General features: G+C 38.9%; 1 protein-coding gene and 1 pseudogene across 2 annotated transcripts in view; both read left to right on the top strand.

Moving 5' to 3' along the window:
• The window catches only part of LOC133607690 (rho GTPase-activating protein 26-like), a 155,675-nt gene that overhangs the window by 118,211 nt on the left and 12,319 nt on the right, over positions 1–25,145 (top strand). For both annotated transcript variants that reach the window (XM_061962562.2, XM_061962561.2), the window contains exons 18-21: positions 8,977–9,082; positions 10,753–10,912; positions 15,567–15,702; positions 18,601–18,778. In XM_061962562.2, the coding sequence (XP_061818546.1) occupies positions 8,977–9,082; positions 10,753–10,912; positions 15,567–15,702; positions 18,601–18,778 (580 nt within the window). The remainder of the gene's footprint in view (positions 1–8,976; positions 9,083–10,752; positions 10,913–15,566; positions 15,703–18,600; positions 18,779–25,145) is intronic.
• LOC140679026 (uncharacterized) lies at positions 4,236–5,437 on the top strand (annotated as a pseudogene).

The raw sequence follows: 25,145 nt of genomic DNA, 5'->3' as shown, positions 1-25,145 counted from the left end.
TAGTGAGGTTATAAAGCTTTTGCCTGTTAAAGAAAGGAGACTGATCCAATCCAGCAGAGACATTCAATGCGTGCCACGCTGTCACGGCCCAGACGCACACCAGTGCGCAATCATCTGGGAGCCGCGCTGAGCGCACCTCCAAGCGCGCTCGCGCCACTCAAACTGCTGCAGGCAGCTGCGTTCACACATGCATCTGTAAGCCTTGTTTTAACATCCCGTGGCACTCTTCTGGGATCACGGCGGACGAAACTGCTCATGCTCAGGGTGTTTGTGGAGGTTCGGGGTTTTGCACAAATGTGGTGCACCATGTTAGATGTCCCGGTTTTGTGACTGTCGTAGACATAAACGGCGTCGCAGCTCTTGCAAATCACGTAGCCAGCTTACTATCATCCTGATTTACAACCTCATAAAAACGAGTCCACGCTGAACTTTTCTGGCCTTTTTTCCCCCTGGTCTTTAGTATTCCCTTTTTTAGTTTGTCGCGTACCACGTTTGCTACCGGCGTTGCCATCTCTTTTTTTTTTCTTCTTCTGTTGTGGCGTGCTGCAGGTGCCTGCTCGTTTTTCGTATGTGGGTAACAACATTTAACTATGTATATATATTTCCGAATTGGTTTAAATGCCACCCGCCTGAATCTATTTAAAATCTAATTTTTTTTTATTTCAACCGCCCGACCCGACTCGCGGATAAAATCAATTTTTTTTTTATTCCAACCGCCCGACCCGCGGATAATCCGCGGACTCCGCGGTTGTGTCCGCAAACCGCGCATCTCTACTGCACAAAAAGTCTGAAGCCGCATTTGCAGGATCATGAGTGGTCAACGTCCAGCGACTTTATCTACCTTTGCATACAGTATAAAATGTTGCATGACTCAACTGTTACACTTGCTGTACTATTATTATTTACAGCAATATTAGCAGTAGTTGGCTTTATACGCTGGTTCTGTTGTTTCTGTTGTGTTGTGCAGTATACTTGTTAATTAAGGACCAGGTTTTCCTTTCAACGTTCTCAGGCGTTCCAAACCAGTAACGTCAATAATGCGGACGCAGTTTTTAGTAACTCCAAAAGATGGAAGTAGCAGCATTGAAGTAGTAGACACCATGCAGCAGTTCAGTCTTCCCTTGCATGCACTTAAAAATGTTGGTTAATTTGAACTTAAATTTGAATGTGTGTTAATTATGTGTGTTCTAACTCCTCTGCAGTTGAGAGCTTATCGTTGACAGCTTCAGGCCCCTGAGGGCTGATGTGATGGAGCCTGCCATCACTTCTATCGATGGCTTCTTGGGCCATTATTGATTGGGTGCTCGTCATTAGCATGTGACTCTGCTTGTTGTCCGATGAGGCCATCAAGTTGTGCTTCAGTGAAACTAATACCTTTTTCCGTTTTTTTGCGTTTCCCCATGTCGTGAAATGCATCATGGTGGCCATGGGATAATAATATCTACACTTGACTTTTCGACCTCATCCCTAACAAAAAAGCAAGGGCGGATCACTGCACCTCATTGTTTTATGACTTCCCTCATATGCTTCTGGCACCTTGTCGCTGTGGAATAAAGGGGACTTGAAAAAAGTTCAGAAACATATAGGTCATTGAAAGAAGATGTAAAAAAGCAGTGAACAGTAGCTTTTTTTTCAAAAGCTAGAATAGAAATAATACACTTTATTTTCTTAATTTCTTCACCCATGATGACATTCCAAAGAAGAAGCTAACAGATAATTCGTCAGTATTTTAGTCCAGACTAAAGGACCATCATTTTGCAGGTTTAAACTGCTTTGAACCAAAATATCAGTTTGTACATGTTAACCTACTTAGTGGCCTAGTGGTTAGAGTTTCCGCCCTGAGATCGGTAGGTTGTGAGTTCAAACCCCGGCCAAGTCATACCAAAGACTATAAAAAAGGGACCCACTCAGCATCAAGGGTTGGAATTGGGGGTTAAATCACCAAAAATGATTCCCAGCCACGGCCACCGCTGCTGCTCACTGCTCCCAGGGGGTGATCAAGGGTGATGGGTCAAATGCAGAGAATAATTTCGCCACACCTAGTGTGTGTGTGTGTGTGTGACAGTCATTGGTCCTTTAACTTTAACAAACTAAAATTATGATCTATTAAAAAAAAAAGATTAAAGGCACACCTTTTTAATCAAGTTTTTTACTGAATATTTTAACTCTTAGGCTCTTAGTTTTTTTCTGTTATTTTCTATTTTAATGCTGTTATTACCATTATTCTCACTGTTTTATTCATTTGTTTATATTTTATTCCTATGTATATATATATATATATATATATATATATATATATATATATATATATATACATATATGTACATATATATATATATATATGTATACAGGTAAAAGCCAGTAAATTAGAATACCGGTATTTTGAAAAACTTGATTTATTTCAGTAATTGCATTCAAAAGGTGTAACTTGTACATTATATTTATTCATTGCACACAGACTGATGCATTCAAATGTTTATTTCATTTAATTTTGATGATTTGAAGTGGCAACAAATGAAAATCCAAAATTCCGTGTGTCACAAAATTAGAATATTACTTAAGACTAATACAAAAGGATTTTTAGAAATGTTGGCCAACTGAAAAGTATGAAAATGAAAAATATGAGCATGTACAATACTCAATACTTGGTTGGAGCTCCTTTTGCCTCAATTACTGCGTTAATGCGGCGTGGCATGGAGTCGATGAGTTTCTGGCACTGCTCAGGTGTTATGAGAGCCCAGGTTGCTCTGATAGTGGCCTTCAACTCTTCTGCGTTTTTGGGTCTGGCATTCTGCATCTTCCTTTTCACAATACCCCACAGATTTTCTATGGGGCTAAGGTCAGGGGAGTTGGCGGGCCAATTTAGAACAGAAATACCATGGTCCGTAAACCAGGCACGGGTAGATTTTGCGCTGTGTGCAGGCGCCAAGTCCTGTTGGAACTTGAAATCTCCATCTCCATAGAGCAGGTCAGCAGCAGGAAGCATAAAGTGCTCTAAAACTTGCTGGTAGACGGCTGCGTTGACCCTGGATCTCAGGAAGCAGAGTGGACCGACACCAGCAGATGACATGGCACCCCAAACCATCACTGATGGTGGAAACTTTACACTAGACTTCAGGCAACGTGGATCCTGTGCCTCTCCTGTCTTCCTCCAGACTCTGGGACCTCGATTTCCAAAGGAAATGCAAAATTTGCTTTCGTCAGAAAACATGACTTTGGACCACTCAGCAGCAGTCCAGCTGGTGTCGGTCCACTCTGTTTCCTGAGATCCAGGGTCAACGCAGCCGTCTACCAGCAAGTTTTAGAGCACTTCATGCTTCCTGCTGCTGACCTGCTCTATGGAGATTTCAAGTTCCAACAGGACTTGGCGCCTGCACACAGCGCAAAATCTACCCGTGCCTGGTTTACGGACCATGGTATTTCTGTTCTAAATTGGCCCGCCAACTCCCCTGACCTTAGCCCCCGTAGAAAATCTGTGGGGTATTGTTAAAAGGAAGATGCAGAATGCCAGACCCAAAAACGCAGAAGAGTTGAAGGCCACTATCAGAGCAACCTGGGCTCTCATAACACCTGAGCAGTGCCAGAAACTCATCGACTCCATGCCACGCCGCATTAACGCAGTAATTGAGGCAAAAGGAGCTCCAACCAAGTATTGAGTATTGTACATGCTCATATTTTTCATTTTCATACTTTTCAGTTGGCCAACATTTCTAAAAATCCCTTTTTTGTATTAGCCTTAAGTAATATTCTAATTTTGTGACACACGGAATTTTGGATTTTCATTTGTTGCCACTTCAAATCATCAAAATTAAATGAAATAAACATTTGAATGCATCAGTCTGTGTGCAATGAATAAATATAATGTACAAGTTACACCTTTTGAATGCAATTACTGAAATAAATCAAGTTTTTCAAAATATTCTAATTTACTGGCTTTTACCTGTATACATATATATATGTGTGTATATATATATATACGTATATGTATATATGTACATATATGTATATGTATGTATATATATATATATATATATATACATACAGTGAGGTCCACAAGTATTTGCACACCCTGCAATTTTTCAAGTTCTCCCACTTATAAATTAGGGAGAGGTCTGAAATGTTCATCATAGATGTATTTCCACTGTTAGAGACATAATCTAAAATGAAAAATCCGGAAATCACATCGTATGATTTTTTAAATGATTATTTGTATGTTACTGGGGTTCATAAGTATTTGCACACATGAGAATCAGCAAGAATTATGACTCTCAAAGAGCTGTCAGTCTACTTTTTAAAAAAGTCCACATTTACCCCACAACTAATCACACACCCACCACCCCTTTGAGCTCATTAAAGTCACCTGTACAGCCCACAGTCAGTCAAGGTACATCTGCTACCATGGGCAAGACCAAAGAGCTGTCAAAAGTGGCCAGAGACAAAATTGTAGAGCTCCACAAAGCTGGAAAAGTCTATGGGACAATTGGGAAGCAGCTTGGGGAGAATAGATCAACTGTTGCAGCAATTGTTAGAACATGGAAGAGGCTATAAACATGACTGCTAATCTACCTCGGACTGGGGCTACATGTAGGATCTCTCCTCGTGGGGCATCACTCATGATAAGAAAAGTGAGGAATCAGCCCAGAACTACACGGCAGGACCTGGTGAATGACCTAAAGAGAGCTGGGACCACTGTTTCCAAGGCTACTATCAGTAAAAGACTACGACGTAGTGCTCTAAAATCATGCATCGCACGGAAGGTTCCCTTGCTTAAGTCAGCCCATGTCCAGGCCCCTTTGAAGTTTGCCAATGGCCATCTGGATGATCCAGAGGAGTCATGGGAGAAAGTCATGTGGTCAGATGAGATCAAAATATAACTTTTTGGTATAAACTCCACTCGTCGGGTTTGGAGGAAAAAGAAGGATGAGTATCATCCCAAGAACACCATCCCTACAGTGAACATGGGGGGGAAACATGCTTTGGGGGTGCTTTTCAGCAAAGGGGACAGGACAACTGCACTCTATTAAGGAGAGGATGAACGGGGCCATGTATTGAGAGATTTTGGCCAAAAACCTCCTTCCCTCAGTCAGAGCATTGAAAATGGGTGGTGGCTGGGTCTTCCAACATGAAGCACACAGCCAGGATAACGAGGAGTGGCTCCATACGAAGCATATCAAGGTTCTGGAGTGGCCTCGCCAGTCTCCAGATCTAAATCCAATAGAAAATCTTTGGAGGGAGCTGAAACTTTGTGTTGCTCGGCGACAGCCCCGATACCTGACAGATCTAGAGAAGATTCGTGTGGAGGAGTGAGCCAAAATCCCTGTTGCCGTGTGTGCAAACCTGCTGAAGAACTATAGGAAAAGTTTGACCTCTGTAATTGCATTCTGCACTAAATATTAACACTGATATTCTCATGTGTGCAAATACTTATGAAGTGTTGGGACTAACGCGTTACAAAGTAATGTGTTACTGTAACGTCGTTAGTTTCGGCGGTAACTAGTAATCTAACACGTTATTTTTTATATTCAGTAACTCAGTTACCGTTACTACATGATGCGTTACTGCGTTATTTTACGTTACTTTTGATGTAGTATCGGCTAGAAACAGAAGCGCTACGGTGTCGTTCTTCTGAATCTTCCTCTGTCACAAGCCGGAGAGAAGAAATGTCTATATGTGTGTCTGGGTGTGGGGAGGGGAGGCACACATGTGATCCGCGGTTTGATATATGAAACAAACAAAAAAAAAGTTGTTGGCACGTTCAGTCCACACACAGCGTGGTCATGGCGAGCGGAGTAACGGAGGAGCTTGAACGCCCCGCGCCATTGAATCGGTGTGTTTATAGGTGCAGACTCGGTTGTGCAATACGAGGGTTTTAAACACATGCTGAACGTGCTTGAGCAACGTTACGACATCCCGTTGCGCACCCACTTCAGCGATAAGATTGTGCCAGATCTTTATGAGCAGGAGAAGAAAAAAGTTGTGGATGAACTATCCCGAGCATCATCTGTTGCGCTCATGACAGACGGGTGGACGTCCAGGGGAACTATAAGGGCTCACTTCATCACAGCAGACTGGGAGATGAGAAGACACGCCCCCTCTACGAGAGTCACCTTGCGCAGGTACTGACACAAGCAGTGGAGGAATGGAAGATAAAAATATCCCAGTCACACGTGATAATGCAAAAAATCAAATAATTACAGTGAATGAGGCAGGACTGGGACCACAGATAGGTGCGTTGCACATGTAGTGAATTTGGCATCACAGAAGGGAATTTCATTTAATAGGATGGAGCGCCTCCTTGGGAGGATCAGGAAGGAGGTTTCCTACTTCCACCCAAGCACAACAGCTGCTCATGTGCTTAAGACAAAGCAAGAAATGCTAAAGCTGCCTACTCATAAGCTCATACATGATGTCCCAACGAGGTGGAACTCCACTTATGATATGTTGGAGCAGCAGGCAGCTATATACTCTGCATTGACCCACAACACCCTGAAGACAAATGTCACCCTGTCTGATGATGATGTGAGAGTGGCAGATGAGGTCCTCCAGGTGCTTAAACCTCTCAAAAGTGTTACATCTCTACTGAGCACTGAAACTTCATCTGTGTCAATGCCTGCCACTGAAAACAAGGATTCTACAATCCATGGCTCCAAGTGTGGAAGACTGCAGCATCACTCCAGATGTCAGGCTTTATTTCACTACCTATGTTTCAAGGAAGATGGTGTGCCTTCTTATGTTGCACTTTAACTTGTTTTTTTATTAATGGTCATTGGTCCAAGTTTAAAGAAAGGAGGAATGCCTTTTTATGTTGCACTGTTTTTCATTAATTATGTTAAAAGGAAAATAAAAATGCATGTCAAGTTGATCAACAGATATTATTCTCCAGTGCAATAACAGTACTGAAATGAAGGCTAAAAGGGCATTAATGGGGAGCTTTAAAAAAAAAAAGAAGAAAAAAAGAAGTAACTAGTTACTTTTCACAGTAACGCATTACTTTTTGGTGTAAGTAACTGAGTTAGTAACTGAGTTACTTTTGAAATAAAGTAACTAGTAACTGTAACTAGTTACTGGTTTTCAGTAACTAACCCAACACTGCTTATGAACCCCAGTAACATACAAATAAATCATTAAAAAAAATCATACAATGTGATTTCCGGATTTTTCTTTTTAGATTATGTCTCTAACAGTGGAAATACATCTATGATGAACATTCCAGACCTCTCCCTAATTTCGGAGTGGGAGAACTTGCAAACTTGCAGGGTGTGCAAATACTTGTAGGCTTCACTGTATATATATATATATATATATATATATATTTTATATTATTTTTTATAAATTTAATTTATATTTCAAATATGTTATTTTTTATATTAGGTACATTTTTAGTATATTTACAGTGTGGATAGCTAAAAGGTGGTGTTTTTCCCTCAATCCTCAGTGCCATGTCATGTCTTATTTTCAATAGTGTGCACGTGCACTTGTGTTTCTTCTTTTCTTTTAAACTGCTATATAGCACTTTGTGTTACAACTTGCTTGTGCATGAAAAGTGCGATATAAAACAACTTACCTGCAATTTAAATCAACATTGATAATGACTTGGAGTGCATGAGAAAGTGGAAAGTAAGACCATGTGGTCTTTATTTATTACCAAGTGTATTGCTCAACCTAGCATCAACAGAACCAGTGTCGCAATAGTGGTAATGAACTAACTGCTCTTTCAGCAATAATATCACTGATGAGTTTGTTGTAACAATCAGTACAGCAAATGTAACCAGTTCAAGTGCATGCAGAGGTAGATAAAGTTGCTGCCATCTTGTAAAGTTAATTAAAAGCACACCTGATAATGTCAATATTGAAATAGCCCTAAATAAAATTTATGTAAATTAAATGTAGATTTACAGTATTGGCTGTAATAATGTTGGTATTTTGTCCAGTAAGAGTCTTGTGGTGTGTTTATATGCATTATATGTACACGTGTCCACCATCCTCACATTATGGTGGACACGTGGACATAGTTTATATGTATTCATATATGTTTTTAACATTTATTTATCCAGGGTAAGACAATAATATATTTTCATTCACAATGCTGACCTTACAAAGAGTCAGCATGTAAATAACCGAGGGGTTGAAGTGTGATGATAATCTCTTATCTCTCAATTACTAACAAAAATTACTGCTATAATACAGTTCACAAATGCTCCTAAATTTGTAGGACCTTAAATGAAGCATAAAACATACACAGAGAATGTATGTAACTTGTGGACGATAGAGCAGTAAGGAAACAATAATGTTTTCTTATATTTATAATTACTATTAGTTATAATTAAAAGTACAGTAATGTGATAATGAGCTCGGAGTATTTTGCTGCTGCCATCTAGTGTCTACTTTTAAGTTTGTGTGGTATAAATGAGTAAAACATCAATGCAGCTTTTGTTTTTCCAAATTTTGCCTGCAACGGTCTTAAAAAGCTGCTGCGACGATCAGAAAAAAAGCCTGTGAAATCTTGGATGGAAGGTTGCTTTAAAACTGCTACAGTATATATTGTCATTCCGGCAATTTCTTTTACCTAATTTGTAACTGTTCACTTGCTAAATGAGCCTAAGTAAACATTGCTATTGCCTTATAAGGGCAAAAGGCAAAATTGTTGAAATTAATGCAACAATGAAATTGTATTAAATACATTTTAGCCTTACACTTATTGTACGGTAAATGTTTTATCTCGAGCACACTTTCTCACGGCTCAATTTAACTCGCTTGCTTCTGTGGTGAAACAGACAGCGTTACATATGCTAATCAAGAGCAGCTCGAGCACTGTAGGGTCCAGGTGCAAACAATCATGCTCACAGAGAACTTAGGGAAAGGAACCAGAGCCGCGGTCCAAAGGTCAAATATATGCATGGTTGTTATGAGTTTTCAGCAGCTGACATTTCCTTACTTACATTCCAAGTGTTAATTCCCCGCCTGTGTGATTTACAGAGTTGGACAACCCAGAGGCCAGGGTGACAGAGATCCATGCTCTGGTGCACAGGCTGCCTGAGAAGAACAGGCAGATGTTGGAACTGCTCACCAAACATTTATCCAAGTAGGTAGAAAAAAAAACATGGATTCAAACACAAAGCCATTAGCTGTGTTCAACACTGCAGGCCATTACGTCTTTGTGTAACAGGCGATATGTGATGTTGGCAGAGCATGGTGAATTATGTTCAGCACAGGAAAACATATTTGTGTAATATGCCACATGGATAAAGTGCATGCGGAAAGTATTCACAGCGCTTCACTTTTTCCACATTTTGTTATTCCAAAATGGATTAAATTCATTTTTGTCCTGAAATTCTACACATAATACATTTTATTTTTATTTTATTTTTATTTTTTTAATAATTTCACATTTATTACAAATAAAACAAACATAAGTATTCACAGTTTTTGCTCAATACTTTGTTGGCAGCAATTACAGCCTCAAGTCTTTCTGAATACGATGCCACAAGCTTGGCACACTTATGGCCTTCTCACTGGGCTCTCTAAACAAGATGTAAAGCAGCTGCAGCACATCCAAAATGCTGCTGCTCGAGTCCTGACTAGAACAAGGACATTTGACCATATTAGTCTAGTGCAGGGGTGGGCAAACTGTTTGGCCCAGGGGCCAAATTGGCTTTTGAAATTTGACAGGCAAGCCGGGTGAGCTCATGATGCATTTCAAAGCATATCATATAAGTTGGAACCAAGAGTAGGCGTCTCAAACATGGGCTTATTTAATCATAATACATCTACTTTCAACAATATCATACCAGAACATCAAAGAAACATAAAAATGGTATTAAAGGGTTAACACTTACATTTTCTTTTATTGAGAGCAGTGTTGTTGATCACCGTTTTTTTGCTAGTGCGTAGAAGTCTAGTATCAGTTTTGTTTTGTGGCAGTTCTCAAAACAGATCTTTGCCCCATTATGTTGTAATATTTGGCAGGCCGGATTAAAAACACCAATGTGTGTGGCCAGCGGTCCGTAGTTTGCCCATCCCTGGTCTCGTGGTTAGGTCACTGCACTAACCTCCTGTTGCTCAGAGAATAGACTTTAAAATAGCTCTCCTTGTTTACAAGTCTTTACATGGTCCTATGCCAAAGTACATCTCTGACATGTACATCTCGAGCTCTTAGAACCTCAGATAGGGGTCTCCTGCTGGTGCCTAGAGTCAGGACCAAACGTGGTAAAACTATGTTTTATGCTACTAAAATTTTAAATAGTCTTTGTAAAGATGTGAGACGGGCCACAACGTTAGCAATGTTCAAATCCACCCTGAAAACACTATTATTTAATTGTGCATATGACAACTGAAAGTATTTTAGCTACAGTATTTGATTTAGATTTTACTTAATTGTGATTGTTTTTATAATTGTTTTTAATTTGAATTGATTTTATATTTTTATTTTTGCCTCTTAATTTGCTGTAAACTTTTGAGCTAGGTGGCAAAAACTGTGAAAAATATATGTATACATGTGATTTTAGTTTTTTATTTTCAATAAATTTTCAAAATAAAAAAAACATATATTTACATAGTCATTATGGGGTATTGTGTGTAGAATTTTGAGGACAAAAATGAATTTGTTCCATTTTGTAATACGGCTGTAACATAACAAAATGTGGAAAAAGTGAAGCGTTGTGAATACTTTCCGGGTGCACTGTATCAATGATGTCAACTAGCTCACAAACCCCGCTAACTGTAATAAGTTATAATTATAAACATCTCCAACAGCGTGGCCAATCACCACCAGCACAACCTGATGACTGTCGCCAATCTGGGCGTGGTTTTTGGGCCAACTTTACTCCGCCCCCAGGAGGAGACAGTGGCGGCCATAATGGACATCAAGTTCCAGAACATCGTAGTGGAGATTCTCATTGAGCACCATGAGAGGGTAAGAGCACCCTGATAAAAGTGTAATTTTAGTATGAAAAAGGGCTGAAAAAGACAGACGGTGTGATGTAACTCTCCTCAAGAGAGTCTGAGCTTTTTTTTCCTGTCACACCGACGCAGACAGGGGCGCCACACCAAATTTAGGGCCCACATCCCACCCTAAACCCAACGTCTCCGTTCAATAGACACACACTTGGTATGTTTACATGCACTAAAAAAAAAAAGATTGCATGAATTTGGTTAAAACTATCTTTATAAAAACACACCTTAATTAGGTTTTTGAGTTTGTATTACAAGCGCTAACGCAGACAAACTGTATATAGCGGCGCCGTGATCACTAGCGTGTGCGCCGATGTTTACATCGAGTGGTAAGCTGCTTCCTTTGCTCGTGGAAGTTTAGTTTCGATCATACACTATGCCTCTTACCTGGAAAGTAAAAGGATGAGGATGTATTCCAACATGTTGGTACACTTTGACAATTTAGACCTGGAAATGGCAAGAACGACACGAAAAGACGCTTGGTTCCAACACTGTTTTTCTTCGCAAGGATTAGTCATTAGTCATTCTTCATTTGAAAAAATATATCAGTCAGCATCCTAATGACCGCAGACATTGTACAGTATGTGATGTTTTAATATGCTTGTTGGCTCTCATGAAGTTTGCAGTGAGTAATAATGAGTGATGTAGGGGGGAAATGGCAAACATTGTGATGCGTTTTTGAAATTAAACCGCCGCGTATACATAAAATGATCAAAATACGTAAATATTATAAATGTGCCCGTTACTAGGCAGCATTGTAAATGGCCTTTTGATTGCATTTATTTAATGAAAAAAGGAAAACGTGTTTTTGTCTTGCATAAAGATTGTGAATGATGAGCAAAATTTCCCCAAAAAGTGCAGTTTCCCTTTAAATAGATTATAAATATGTCAAGTTTCACTTCACTTTAGGGCACGGATGTCAAACATGTAAACCGGAACCGGCCCGGAAACGGGTTCAATCCGACCCGCGAGATGAGTTTATTACTAAGTGTAAAATTGAGCTGCATTTTTAAAATAAAGAAACTGCTGTTCTAAATGTGTCTACTTGATGTCTCAGTAGCAATTCTGTTAGGCAAGCAAACAGTTTGTACCGGGGCGAGCATGTATACCAAGCAAGAGGTACACGGTAAAGCGGGGCTGAGACTCCTCCCCCTCAACCCAACGTAAAACAAACAGCAGTAAAATAAACAATTGGGAACCCCACTTAAAATGCTGCATGAGACACTGCACATTGATATAGTTCCGTGGAAATTATTATCTTCTGTGGAAATTTAAAGAAAGTGAACAGTGTGTGATTTACTACAATACTGTAAGTCTTAAGTTTTTATTTTTGGTTTGGAAATTATTCACACATTGCACAGTTATTTTTCTATCAATACACAGTGATGCCTCGGAGGCAGGGAGTACCTCAACCCTCTTGAATAGTTTCTACCTCAGCTTGTGAGGTTTGTTGAGTTAGCACAGGATTAATTATGTGGAAATTACACATGAGGTAGTTGATACATAAGAGTTTTTATTTATGCTTTATTTTGTTTTGTTTTTTAAATCCTAGATGGGCTGTGACTTTAAAGTTTAAAGTACAGATTATCTGATACATGTAGGTAGGGTCTTTGAACATACCACAGTTATTGGCAATGCGATGTAAAAGTTAAACTTGTACATAACTATCTCCTATGCTGCTATAAATAGATTTATTATATTTAACTTTTCTTCTATCACCTCATCCTTGTTCCAAAATGCTGGTGCTGTTTTGATGACTTTATGACGTCTGTGTTGACTGAAGTGTTCGAAGTGAACAAACCATTTCGATTTTCTGATTGGGATTTGCAGGTAGTCTGAGACATTCTTGATTTGATTCAAGCAACTTTATTATTGAACTTTCCCAGTATATTAATTTTATATCAACATTTATGACATGTCTTTTTTTTTAAACTTACATGTTTTAAATGACAAAAAAAATGTTTCAACTTCAAAAAATCCCAGACACACCAGCCACCAAATAGACAAAAAGTGTCTCAGAATGCGTCGAAAAAATATTAAATATATTTATTTTGTGCAATCTCAGAAAAGGGGTCGTTAAGTTTGGTTGTTTTTTGTGTAGGTGTGCAAAATGACAGAAGCCCCAAAAACACATATTTTTGTAAATCCATCCATCCATCCATTTTCTATCACTTGTCCCTTTTGGGGTCGCGGGGGGTGCTGGAGCCTATCTCAGCAGCATTCGGGCGGAAGGCGGGGTACCCCCTGGACAAGTCGCCACCTCATCACAGGGCCAACACAGATAGACAACATTCACACTCACATATTTTTATTAAATGAATGGTGTTTTATTTTCTAATATGTGTTGCAGGTATTCAGCGTTTAAAAACCACATGTTTACGAAGGCTGTTGTTCAAATGGTGCATGTGGTGTACCTAATACAGCGGCACATGCACTCTCCTCCTCAGCGGGGCTGCATACAGGTGTCGCTATAGCAACAACACAAAGCCACAAATGTGCGCACATTTTGCTTCTCTGCTGAAGGACACGGACAATCACGCGTTAGACTGCAAAAACAGTCATGATGCAAATTATTTCTTATTTCAAGCAAAAAAAAATCTGCAAATGGGGTAAGCAAATAATGGGCAATAGTTAGAATTCTTAAGACTGGAATGATTCTCTTTTGACTTTAGAAATATAATGACTCCTAAAGTAAGAAATCAGGTGTGCGATAAAGCGAATTGTTTTCATTTAGCTAGTATATAGCTAAAATGTCCTTATTACAAGGTAATGTTCTTTTTATATTACTAAATTGAGATTTATTTTTTATGATTATTTATAATTTTTTATATTTGTTTATTTTTATTTACTTTATTGTCGCTTGATTTAAGCAAACTTATTACAAATTCTGGATTTTGGAATCTTTAATGATAAGAAAATAGTGCTCTTAAAATTGCTAGTTCCAATGTTATTCTTGTTTTAGGAAGAAATACACTGATTTATACATATGTAAGGGAGACAAATAAAAAAAAAAAAAGACCATTTAAACATATTTTATTCAAACAAAATATAACTGTTGTCATAGACCAAAGCCATACTGAAAATAAAAGCACTCGGGGAAAAAATATACTGTCAATGTTCTGGTTCAGTCTCATAGGAAAATGTGTTATCTAACGTTCAATCTCGTCTCCTAAGATAAAGCTGAGCTTCTCATATTGGTATCATGCTGTGAGTCAATTCTCCTAAGGCTCCCGAGGACCAAGAGATTAGCTTAAACGATACAATACATGACAAGGGAGGCTAGGTTGAAATAATTGTTAATAATAACTAAAAATGAAAAAGTAAAAACAAGGTTGAGCGAGAAAATATTCCACATACTGTAGGTCAGTAACATTTTCAAATTTTGTAAAGGCCCGCGGCACAACCTTTAGCATTCTTATGTTAGTATTCTAGCTTGTTTGCTAATTTTACATATACAGTAAAGAGATGAGAAGTTTGGTCCTGGGAACCCAGAAGGGTCTCAGTCATCAAAATGTTTGATCTTATTTGGTTTTATTATTATTAGTATGTCGAAAAAATATTTACATTTTATTGTTGTATGCCCTTTGTCAAAGAAAGCCCTGTTTTTCATGGCAAAAACACAAAATATGCAATATTTTCCTCAGACAAATGTAAAAGTTGATGTGAAGTAATTGAAGTCTTAAAAAGATCTATAATTCATAAGAAAATGTATTTTAATTATATATTTTTACAAGCCAAGACCGTTTAAAAAAAATCTCAGTAAAATTCTAAAGTACATTCATCATACATTGTTTTTTTGTATTTCAACACTTAAGTCTCTAAATCAACTTCAGATATATCTGTCAATTGTAAGTTTTTATTTTTTTCATGTTTGTTTTGCTTGTTTTATTCCCTTTTTGTCAAAGAAAAGTGTTTTTTATATGACAAACCCACAAAATATGCAATCATTTCCCCCAGAAATATTTCAAAGTGGAATATTTAATCTGAAGTAATTGGAGCCTTCAGTAGGTCAATAATTCATAATGTTGATTTTGATTAATTATTCATTTTTGAGCAATGACAGTTTTAAAGAAAGAAAAAAAAGCAACCTGCATGGCAGCTTTGTGTTATTAGAGTCAACATTGCAACTTTTTCTTGTTACATTTCACCTGTTTTTTTAATAGTATTTTTAGAATGTGTCGTGGGCCGTAAAAGACAATTTGGACACCCCTGACTTTGACCATACCCAAAGAAAATAACACTGTGACACTGTCATTTCAGTTTAAAACATTTTTTTATTTTATCTGCCAATCAAGTATTTATTCTCTTACTTTGTTCCGTACGTGATAATGGCTAGAAGGGCATTTCTGGTATTAAACTTCTACTTTGATAGACATCATTGCTGTACTATCCTGATTGGGTATTATCCCCACAAAACGGAACAATGGTATTGTAACATTTGCAGCCATTGTATGTTTTCCAGTTATTACTTTAGTTTGAACTATGTTTGATGTTCTTTTTAGAACAAAGTACATACAATGAATGTACCGGTATTTAATTTTAGCTTTTACAATAGGCATACTAAAGACCATCGAGGTCTGCAGGTTGTTTGACAACATATGCACTCGTTTGTGTAGATATTCAAGGACGTGCCGACGACTTTAACCAACGCGCAGGCCAACCTCTCCAGAAGAAAGAGCAGTGATAGTAAACCTGCGTCCTGCAGTGAAAGGCCACTCACACTCTTCCAGACACCAACACATTCCCTCAAAGGTGAGCGTGATTCTTCCCTACGAATCTTACCATTTTTTTTTTTTTTTTTTTACAGCTGTGGTGTTATCCTGTTTTTTATACAACGAAAAAAACATTTTATGTAGAAGGCTGAACATGTAATGCCTGCAAAAGAAATGAATAAAAAACAGTTTCGAGGTCAAGAAAACTGAATATCATCCTACCTAAGAATGGCACATTCTAAAAGGAAAAAATATTAAAAACCTTCCCAAAATACAGTGGAACCTCTATTGGAAAAAAACTTAATTGGTTTTTGAACAGGGTTCGCAAATAGAAAAGTTTGTATATTGCAGCAATTTCCTCCATAAGAAACAATGTAAACATGAATGTGTTCCAGCCTCAACAAAAAAAGTCATATTTTTGAAAAGTTTGCACACTTTGAACACATTATAAAGTACTATTCAGTACTGTACATTAAACACACATAACAAAGGGGCAATGAAACAACATTGTATTTATTAACAAAGCCAAAACAACAACTAGCTGAACTGTCCTCAGTGGTGCACTCAGTTTGAAATCATAAAACTACTGTACTTAACTTTAACAGCCATGTCGCTACAATGATTAGGAATACAAAATAAAATCCAAATTACTTTGTTGGCCAATCTTCTTTGTGTTCCGTCAAAGAGAGAAGGGGGGAGGCAGTGTCGACTGTCAACAGCTAGGGATGGGCACCGTTCACATTTCAACTTATACGGTATTTTTGTGTTCGTCTTATTCATTTTTTTTTTTATAATATGTAATTTTTTGAGCTGAAAATATCTGTCTAATTGTTAATTTTTTATTTATTTAGTTTTTATTTCTGAGTCTCGTTTATCGTACTTATTATAAAGTAGACATTGCATACCGTATTTCCTTGAATTGCCGCCGGGGCGGTAATTAATTTAAAACTTCTTCTCACTCCGGCGCTTACCAAAGGCATGCGGTAAATTTATAAATTTGAATGTGATGTACGGATACCATCATGAAAAGCACATTTAATAAAAAAACTTTATTATGGTCTTATCTTTACTTATAAATGAAGTCCATGCGCAGCTCCTTCTGAACAAAAGCATCGATAACTTGTTTATAGAAGTCTTCCTTATCTTTCTTCAGTTTTAAAAGTCTCTCTGTCTCGATGGAGATATTCCTTTAATTATTACCTCCTGCTTCGATTGAAAGTCCAGTTTAGAAAACTGTTTTATTTTAGATATGTAATCCTCCATGTTAAAAGTGCAAGCGAGAGGAAAAAATAAACGATCGCTGCTCACTGTTGCTGCTTGTTGTCACTTCTTCTGCAGCCGAGTAGTCGCAAGAAGGATCACTAGCGCCCTCTACCACCAGGAGGCAGGAGTCATTTAATGACTCATATTTGACACGCAGCTACGGTATATTAATAAAACATAGCTGCTTACTGTTCTTTTTAGCATATTCAATAGCTTGGACCTTAAATCCTACTGAATAGCTCTTAATCTTCTTCCCTTTATGCGATTTCAAATTATTGAAATCGGCCTCCTCGTGACGTGACGTGACGAGTTTGACCCGGCGGAAATTCTAGGCATATGCTAATTATTTTGCGAAACGAGTTTGACCCGGCAGATATCCTAGACATGCGCTAATAAAACGAGTTTGACCCGGCGTTAATCCTGAGCCGGCGGTAATGCTAAGCATGCGCTAATTATTTTGCGAAACGAGTTTGACCCGGCGGAAATTCTAGGCAGGCGCATACTATATACCCGGCGGCAATTCAAGGAAATACGGTACATTTACAATTCCTGGAAGTTAAATCACAGCACATACTGAAACGCTTCTAAAACTCTTTTCGGAGGTGCAAGGGTCTCAGTCAGGCATAGTAGTTCTATATCGGCCGTGTATGCGGTCTGTATCAGCTGACATTCACAGACAGAACACGCTCCCTCAACCCTTCCTGACAGCTCCGCTTGGACGAAAGAGAAATGGCTCCAACTCAATGAGAGAGTCTGCAAAATATCTTTTTGGAAACATGTTTCTATGAACACCATCACGTTTGATTCCCTGTACTACTTTGCTACTCCATTGTCTTCTTAAGCGATCGGACATCGGTGTGCAGCAGGCAGCGGCATCATCAGACACTTCCATTGTACGAGAGACAGCATTGTGGTTTTGGGGTAACCTTGGCAGACATGTCGCCGCTTGTGATTGAGCAGCTGTTTAACAATACGTCGGCGCCAAAGTAGTTTTTGTCCAAAAGTCGCCATAGTGGTCAGTCCAAAACAAACCTTTTGCCGTCGCACCACACAGAAGAAAAGTAGGGAACACTTGAAAACTACACCTAATTGGCATAAGAAACGGCAGCAGCACGAGTAGCCAGCAGAACCAGAAGCGTGCACGTGCAATAAAGGTACCGAAACATGGCACCGTGTTGTTTTGCGTGAATCGATACCCGGTAGTACCGATGGAATTCGATCGGTGCCTATAAAAGTACCGAATTTGGTACCCATCCCTATCAACAACGCTGTCGATACTTCCAGAAAACCACACATAGCTTGTCAGTTACTTTCTTTGGACTCATATAATAAATAATAATAAAAATATGCTTTGATGTACAAGGTTTGTACATCAAAGCATATTTTTATTCTGTCTATGGTCCGTAAATCAAAAACTGCCTACAATTAGGGGTTTGTAGATTGAGGTTGCACTGTGGTTCTAAACTCAAAACATATTTTTTAATTGGAAATAATGTAAACTGAATAAGGCTCAAACTTATTCATTTATGAATTGTACATCGAGATCCCATTTTAGCTTTGAATTGATAAAGCAAAACTACTCACCTTTTATTGAAAGTTAGGACCCACAGTATTGATTTGGGACTGAATTGCACATATTTTCCACTCCTTGATAATAAATCGTTGATTGGTGAAGGTGAGAAGAGGAACAGTGTCGTCGTCGCCTCGATGGGAGAGCAGCAGCCAGCCGCCAACTGCAGCAGCAGCAGCAGCGGCGGCAGCAGCAGCAGCAGCAGCCAAGGTCGAACGCCCAGACACAGCCTGATCAGCAACGACGGAGAACACGACACCCGGCAGATCCGGCCGAGCTCACTGTGAGTGCAGACAAACCGATCGTTCCACAAACCTGCTTTTCAACGGCGCATATTAATATTAGCACTTCTTAATCTCCAGACAAAGGACGTAACACTGACAACACTGTGTTTATTTGCCCAATCCAATTTGTCAGTGCTGCTTACAGGCAACTGGTAATTGCTATGATTTGCTGTTATGTGCGGAGAAGCTTTAGGGTTTACTTATCCTTTCACACGCACTGTTTGCCTCAACGCTACAATTTATTTGTGGCCGTGCTGGTTAAGTTGATATAATCGTCGAATCGTTCCTGTTCCGCAAACCTGAATTTTTAATTTGTCAATGTTTTGTTGATTATTATTAACATACATCACCTGCAAGGTGAAGTGTTACCTTCCTGTATGGCAAAGTAAAAAATTGAAAAAATTCCCTTTTTTAAGAAATACAAAAATCTAATTGTTTTACTTGTGGTGGGCAGCCATCCATCCAGCCATCCAACTTATTTTGCTTATCCAAAGTTGGGTCGCGGGGGAAGCAGCCTAGGCAGAGAAGCCCAGACTTCCCTTCATCCAGCTCTTCCCAAGGGATCACCAGTGTTAATTTTGACAGTAGTTTTTAATTTAGTTTGTCAGTCTTTTGTCACAAATGTATTTTAGTTTCAGTCATATTTTAGTAATCTAAACTGATGTAGTTTTAGTCGACTAAATTCCTCAACATTTTAGTCGACTAAAATGAAGGTACATTTTGGCGACTACAGTATAAAGTATAACGCATATTTGAAGTTGTCTTGAAACCAATTTAATGGAAGTTATTGTATAAATAGGTACATTTCACACTAACCTTACTGTGGTATTATTTTAGCTGAAATTGAGCATTTTTTTCAAATGTTTAATATATGACTAAAGTTGTCATAAGAAGGAACAAAGTAGTTTTATTAGTGAAGCATACACAGTTAACAATTACCCTTGCGGATCAATCAAGATTGTCTAAATATAAGTCTATATTGGGTATAACTACAAACCCTGTTTCCATATGAGTTGGGAAATTGTGTTAGATGTAAATATAAACGGAATACAATGATTTGCAAATCATTTTCAACCCATATTCAGTTGAATATGCTACAAAGACAACATATTTGATGTTCAAACTGATAAACATTTTTTTTTTTTTGCAAGTAATCATTAACTTTAGAATTTGATGCCAGCAACACGTGACAAAGAAGTTGGGAAAGGTTGCAATAAATACTGATAAAGTTGAGGAATGCTCATCAAACACTTATTTGGAACATCCCGCAGGTGAACAGGCAAATTGGGAACAGGTGGGTGCCATGATTGAGTGTAAAAGTAGATTCCATGAAATGCTCAGTCATTCACAAACAAGGATGGGGCGAGGGTCACCACTTTGTCAACAAATGCGTGAGCAAATTGTTAAACAGTTTAAGAAAAACCTTTCTTAACCAGCTATTGCAAGGAATTATGGGATTTCACCATCTACGGTCCGTAATATCATCAAAGGGTTCAGATAATCTGGAGAAATCACTGCACGTAAGCAGCTAAGCCCGTGACCTTCGATCCCTCAGGCTGTACTGCATCAACAAGCGACATCAGTGTAAAGGATATCACCACATGGGCTCAGGAACACTTCATAAACCCACTGTCAGTAACTACAGTTGGTCGCTAAATCTGTAAGTGCAAGTTAAAACTCTCCTATGCAAGGCGAAAACCATTTATCAACAACACCCAGAAACGCCGTCGGCTTCGCTGGGCCTGAGCTCATCTAAGATGGACTGATAGAAAGTGGAAAAGTGTTCTGTGGTCTGACGAGTCCACATTTGAAATTGTTTTTTGGAAACTGGACGTCGTGTCCTCCGGACCAAAGAGGAAAAGAACCATCCAGATTGTTATAGGCGCAAAGTTAAAAAGCCAGCATCTGTGATGATATGGGGGTATATTAGTGCCCAAGACATGGGTAACTTACACATCTGTGAAGGCGCCATTAATTCTGAAAGGTACATGCAGGTTTTGGAGCAACATATGTTGCCATCCAAGCAACGCTACCATGGACGCCCCTGCTTATTTCAGCAAGACAATGCCAAGCCACGTGTTACATCAACGTGGCTTCATAGTAAAAGAGTGCGGGTACTAGACTGGCCTGCCTGTAGTCCAGACCTGTCTCCCATTGAAAATGTGTGGCGCGTTATGAATCCTAAAATACCACAACGGAGACCCTCGGACTGTTGAACAACTTAAGCTGTACATCAAGCAAGAACGGGAAATAATTCCACCTGAGAAGCTTAAAATGTGTCTCCTCAGTTCCCAAATGTTTACTGAGTGTTGTTAAAAGAAAAGGTGATGTAACACAGTGGTGAACATGCCCTTTACCAACTACTTTGGCACGTTTTGCAGTCATGAAATTCTAAGTTAATTATTATTTGCAAAAAAAAAATAAAGTTTATGAGTTTGAACATCAAATATCTTGTCTTTGTAGTGCATTCAATTGAATAAGGGGTGAAAAGGATTTGCAAATCATTGTATTCTGTTTATATTTACATCTAACACAATTTCCCAACTCGTATGGAAACTTGGTTTGTATGTAAGTGTGCACAATAATTCAATGTCATCAATCAATGTTTATTTATATAGCCCTAAATCACAAGTGTCTCAAAGGGCTGCACAAGCCACAACGACATCCTCGGTACAAAGCCCACATAAGGGCAAGGAAAAACTCACCCCAGTGGGACGTCGATGGAGAGGACCGCATATGTGGGTAACCTCCCCCCTCTAGGGGAGACCGAATGCAATGGATGTCGAGTGGGTCTGACATAATATTGTGAGAGTCCAGTCCATAGTGGATCCAACATAATAGTAAGAGTCCAGTCCATAGTGGGGCCAGCAGGACACCAGCCCGAGCGGAGACGGGTCAGCAGCGCAGAGATGTTCCCAGCCGATGCACAGGCGAGCGGTCCACCCCGGGTCCCGACTCTGGACAGCCAGCACTTCATCCATGGCCACCGGACCTGTGCCCCCTCCCCCCTCCACAAGGAAGAGGGGAGCAGAGGAGAAAAGAAAAGAAACGGCAGATCAACTGGTCTAAAAGGGGGGTCTATTTAAAGGCTAGAGTATACAAATGAGTTTTAAGATGGGACTTAAATGCTTCTACTGAGGTAACATCTCTAATTGTTACCGGGAGGGCATTCCATAGTAATGTAGTATTGGCATCTTGTCCACTGTCGCGTGCAAATGCAGCAAGCAGTGATATAAAACAAGTGTATACATGTCTCACATAGCTGTCTTTCTTTGTGTGTTAGCTTGGAAATTGGCCAATCTGCTGTTTTGGCTTTTGAAGTTGTGCAATTAACTGAACAGTGTGCCATTGACATTGATTAACGTGCATTGTACACGTATCTTGCTTATTAAAGTGTCAGACAAGCTCGCCCATGGTGTACAACAAAAGTAGTGGTAGAGTAAACAGTCTTGCTTCTGCGTTACTGTCTTTAATAGTAACAGTAATTCAGTACATTTCAAAATATTAGCTTTGGCCTACTTACTGTTGTGTATATGTGTGGATGGTTAGCCTTCAGACAGTGTGTCCATATGTCCTCCCTTTCTTCCAGGTGTAGAAAACATTTTATGAGAATTTCATTTCACGTTATTGTGACCAAAATTATCTTGGTTATTATTCTTGTCGTATTGTTAAAGTATGTATATACACTGAAAGCTTTCAACCAAGTTATATTTTTTAGTCTTAACAAAAATAGATACTGTTAGAAAAGCAACTATTTTGCATGTTCTATGTTTCTTATGCTTCACTAGTATGCTACAAAGATGGTAGTTCTTCTGACTGGACCCCTTTGTCATTTATCCCCCCACCTCTCTCCCACATGGTATCGTGATTGGATAGATTCCTAACTTGTCCCACTCGCCTAACGACACTAAATTGGCCCTAGTGTGTGATTGTGAGTGTGAATGTTATCTATCTGCGTTGTCCCTGCGATGAGGTGGCGACTTGTCCAGGGTGTACCCCGCCTTCTACCCGAATGCAGCTGGGATAGGCTCCAACATCCCCCGTGACCCTGAAAGGGACAAGTGGTAAAAAATGGATGGATGGGTGGATTTCGTCTCTGTCAACATTTTCTTATCATTTTCATTTGTCGACGAAATTGTCAAGTCATTTTGTCATTGTTTTCGTCAACGTGCGTTTGTTGTGATTTGTCATCATCCTATTTTAGTCATGGAAAAATAGGTGAAAAAAATGTTAGTCAAAAAAATTTACACTAGCCGCCACAAGTAAATGGATGTACCGTGTGGGAAATACTCGGTCGTTGCACATTTGCAGAAAGTGAGTAGAAAGCATACAAACCAAATAAGTACAGTACAGGCCACAAGTTTGGACACACCTTCTTTTCATTCAATGTGTTTTCTTTATTTTCATGACTATTTACATTGTAGATTATGTACTTAACAAAAAAAGGTGAAATAACTGAAAACATGTTTTATATTGTAGTTTCTTCAAAATAGCCACCCTTTGCTCTGATTACTTTTTTGCACACTCTTGGCATTCTCTCGATGAGCTTCAAGAGGTAGTCAGTCACCTGAAATGGTTTTCACAGCACAGGTGTGCTTGAAGCTCATCGAGAGAATGCCTAAGAGTGTGCAAAGCAGTAATCAGAGCAAAGTGTGGCTATTTTGAAAAAAGTAGAATATAAAACATGTTTTCAGTTATTTCACCTTTTTTTGTTAAGTACATAAGTCCACATGTGTTCATTCATAGTTTTGATGCCTTCAGTGACAATCTACAATGTAAATTGTCATGAAAATAAAGAAAACGCATTGAATGAGGAGAGGGTGTGTCCAAACTTTTATAAAAAATAAAATGTTCCTCCGTCCCTTCTTTTTGTTGAAATGTCGCAAGAAAGACAGAGATGCTTGTGTGAGGAGGGGCCCACAGCAGCCCCTGCTCCTCTTTGAGATTACCAATGCATGCTTTCATGTCGGCAAAAGTCTCTTCACTAGAGTTGTCACTACTCGCTTTTTTGACAACTAGTATCGACAGGGGTCTGATTACTCGCTAAATATAACGGCAAATTTGGCAACACTAATGATCCCTCCTGTTACATCTTCTTATTCTCTGGCTGACCAGCTGTGAGCAAGGGCAAACAGCTAGCACCAATATAATTGTGGCGGTCCAAATTGATGAATGAATGTTTTATAAACTTGTCATTTTGTTGGGATTCTGTATTCATGTTTTAACAGTATTTCCTCCTACTAAAGCAAAAACTTAAAATTCAAGCATTTGCTTTACTTTAAAACATTGCTGGTTACTACAAAAATTTGTTTTTGGTAGGGAAATAACTTTCTAGTGTGTGGTTTGGGGTGCTTTACATAAGCTACATAAGGACAGATGCAGAAGAGAATATATAGCTTTTATGCAGTTTACCAGATGTTTGGTCAGATGTAACTGTTTTGTTCTCCTCTGAGGGGGCTGATATTGTGCTTTTTTTATGTTTGGCATTTAAAAACCAAGAAAAACAGATGAAGCTGAATAAGGAAGTAGACTTAAAAAAAACAATCACGTGCATGAGAAGGGATTAAAAATATGAAATCTCCATGGCAACGTTATGTTTTCAGTAAAGGCCTTGTGAGTCAGCAGGTTCCAATGTGTTCTTCTGCCTCCAGCAAATATAAAAACATAATAGGTGTGACAATCTTTAGACTTTTTCTCCGAGTTACGTAAGAGGTCTTTAAAACATCAGCCATCAAGCATGGAAAGATTAGATTTTCCAGAAGCCCTGTAGATAAGAAAATATAGAGAGCCAACTTCCGTTCAGCGAGCTTGTCCGCTCTAAATGAAATTTACGTCTAATGAGTTCCTTCATGAGGCCGGCGGGCCACGATGCACATGTCATGAGAGCTGCTTTGTGCTCACACTTGATCTTGGGAGCAACACCCAGAGAGGAGTCTCATTATTCCACATGATGAAACTGCTGCTTGGCCATCTAGAAAAGATGGAAGAGTTTTTTGTTGTAAAGTGAATGTAAATGCTCAGCTGTTTTCCACCTACACACTTACTGGTTGATTTAATTAAGGCCTCTTTGCACTCTACCCTTTTTGTTGGAAGTGTTCAGGTAAAACAAAAAAAAAAGTTACAACACTGTTTTGTTAGTGTATTTTACTAAAATAAGTATTTTATTTTCAATATACAACACATTGTATTATGTTGCTTTGAATGGAAAAGTGGCCCCCGCTAAAATGGCCGCCAGGTAGGCACATCAGATTTTTATTTTTATTTAGCCTTTATTTAACCAGGTAAAATCCCATTGAGATCAAAGATCTCTTTTCCAAGGGAGACCTGGCCAAGAGGGCAGCAGCAAGGTTACATTAAAAACAGTAA

Source organism: Nerophis lumbriciformis, linkage group LG09, assembly GCF_033978685.3.
Source record: "Nerophis lumbriciformis linkage group LG09, RoL_Nlum_v2.1, whole genome shotgun sequence".
In the NCBI taxonomy this organism is placed as follows: Eukaryota; Metazoa; Chordata; class Actinopteri; order Syngnathiformes; family Syngnathidae; genus Nerophis; species Nerophis lumbriciformis.
Note: the sequence above shows the minus strand (reverse complement) of the source record. Positions and strands in the feature narration are given on the sequence as shown.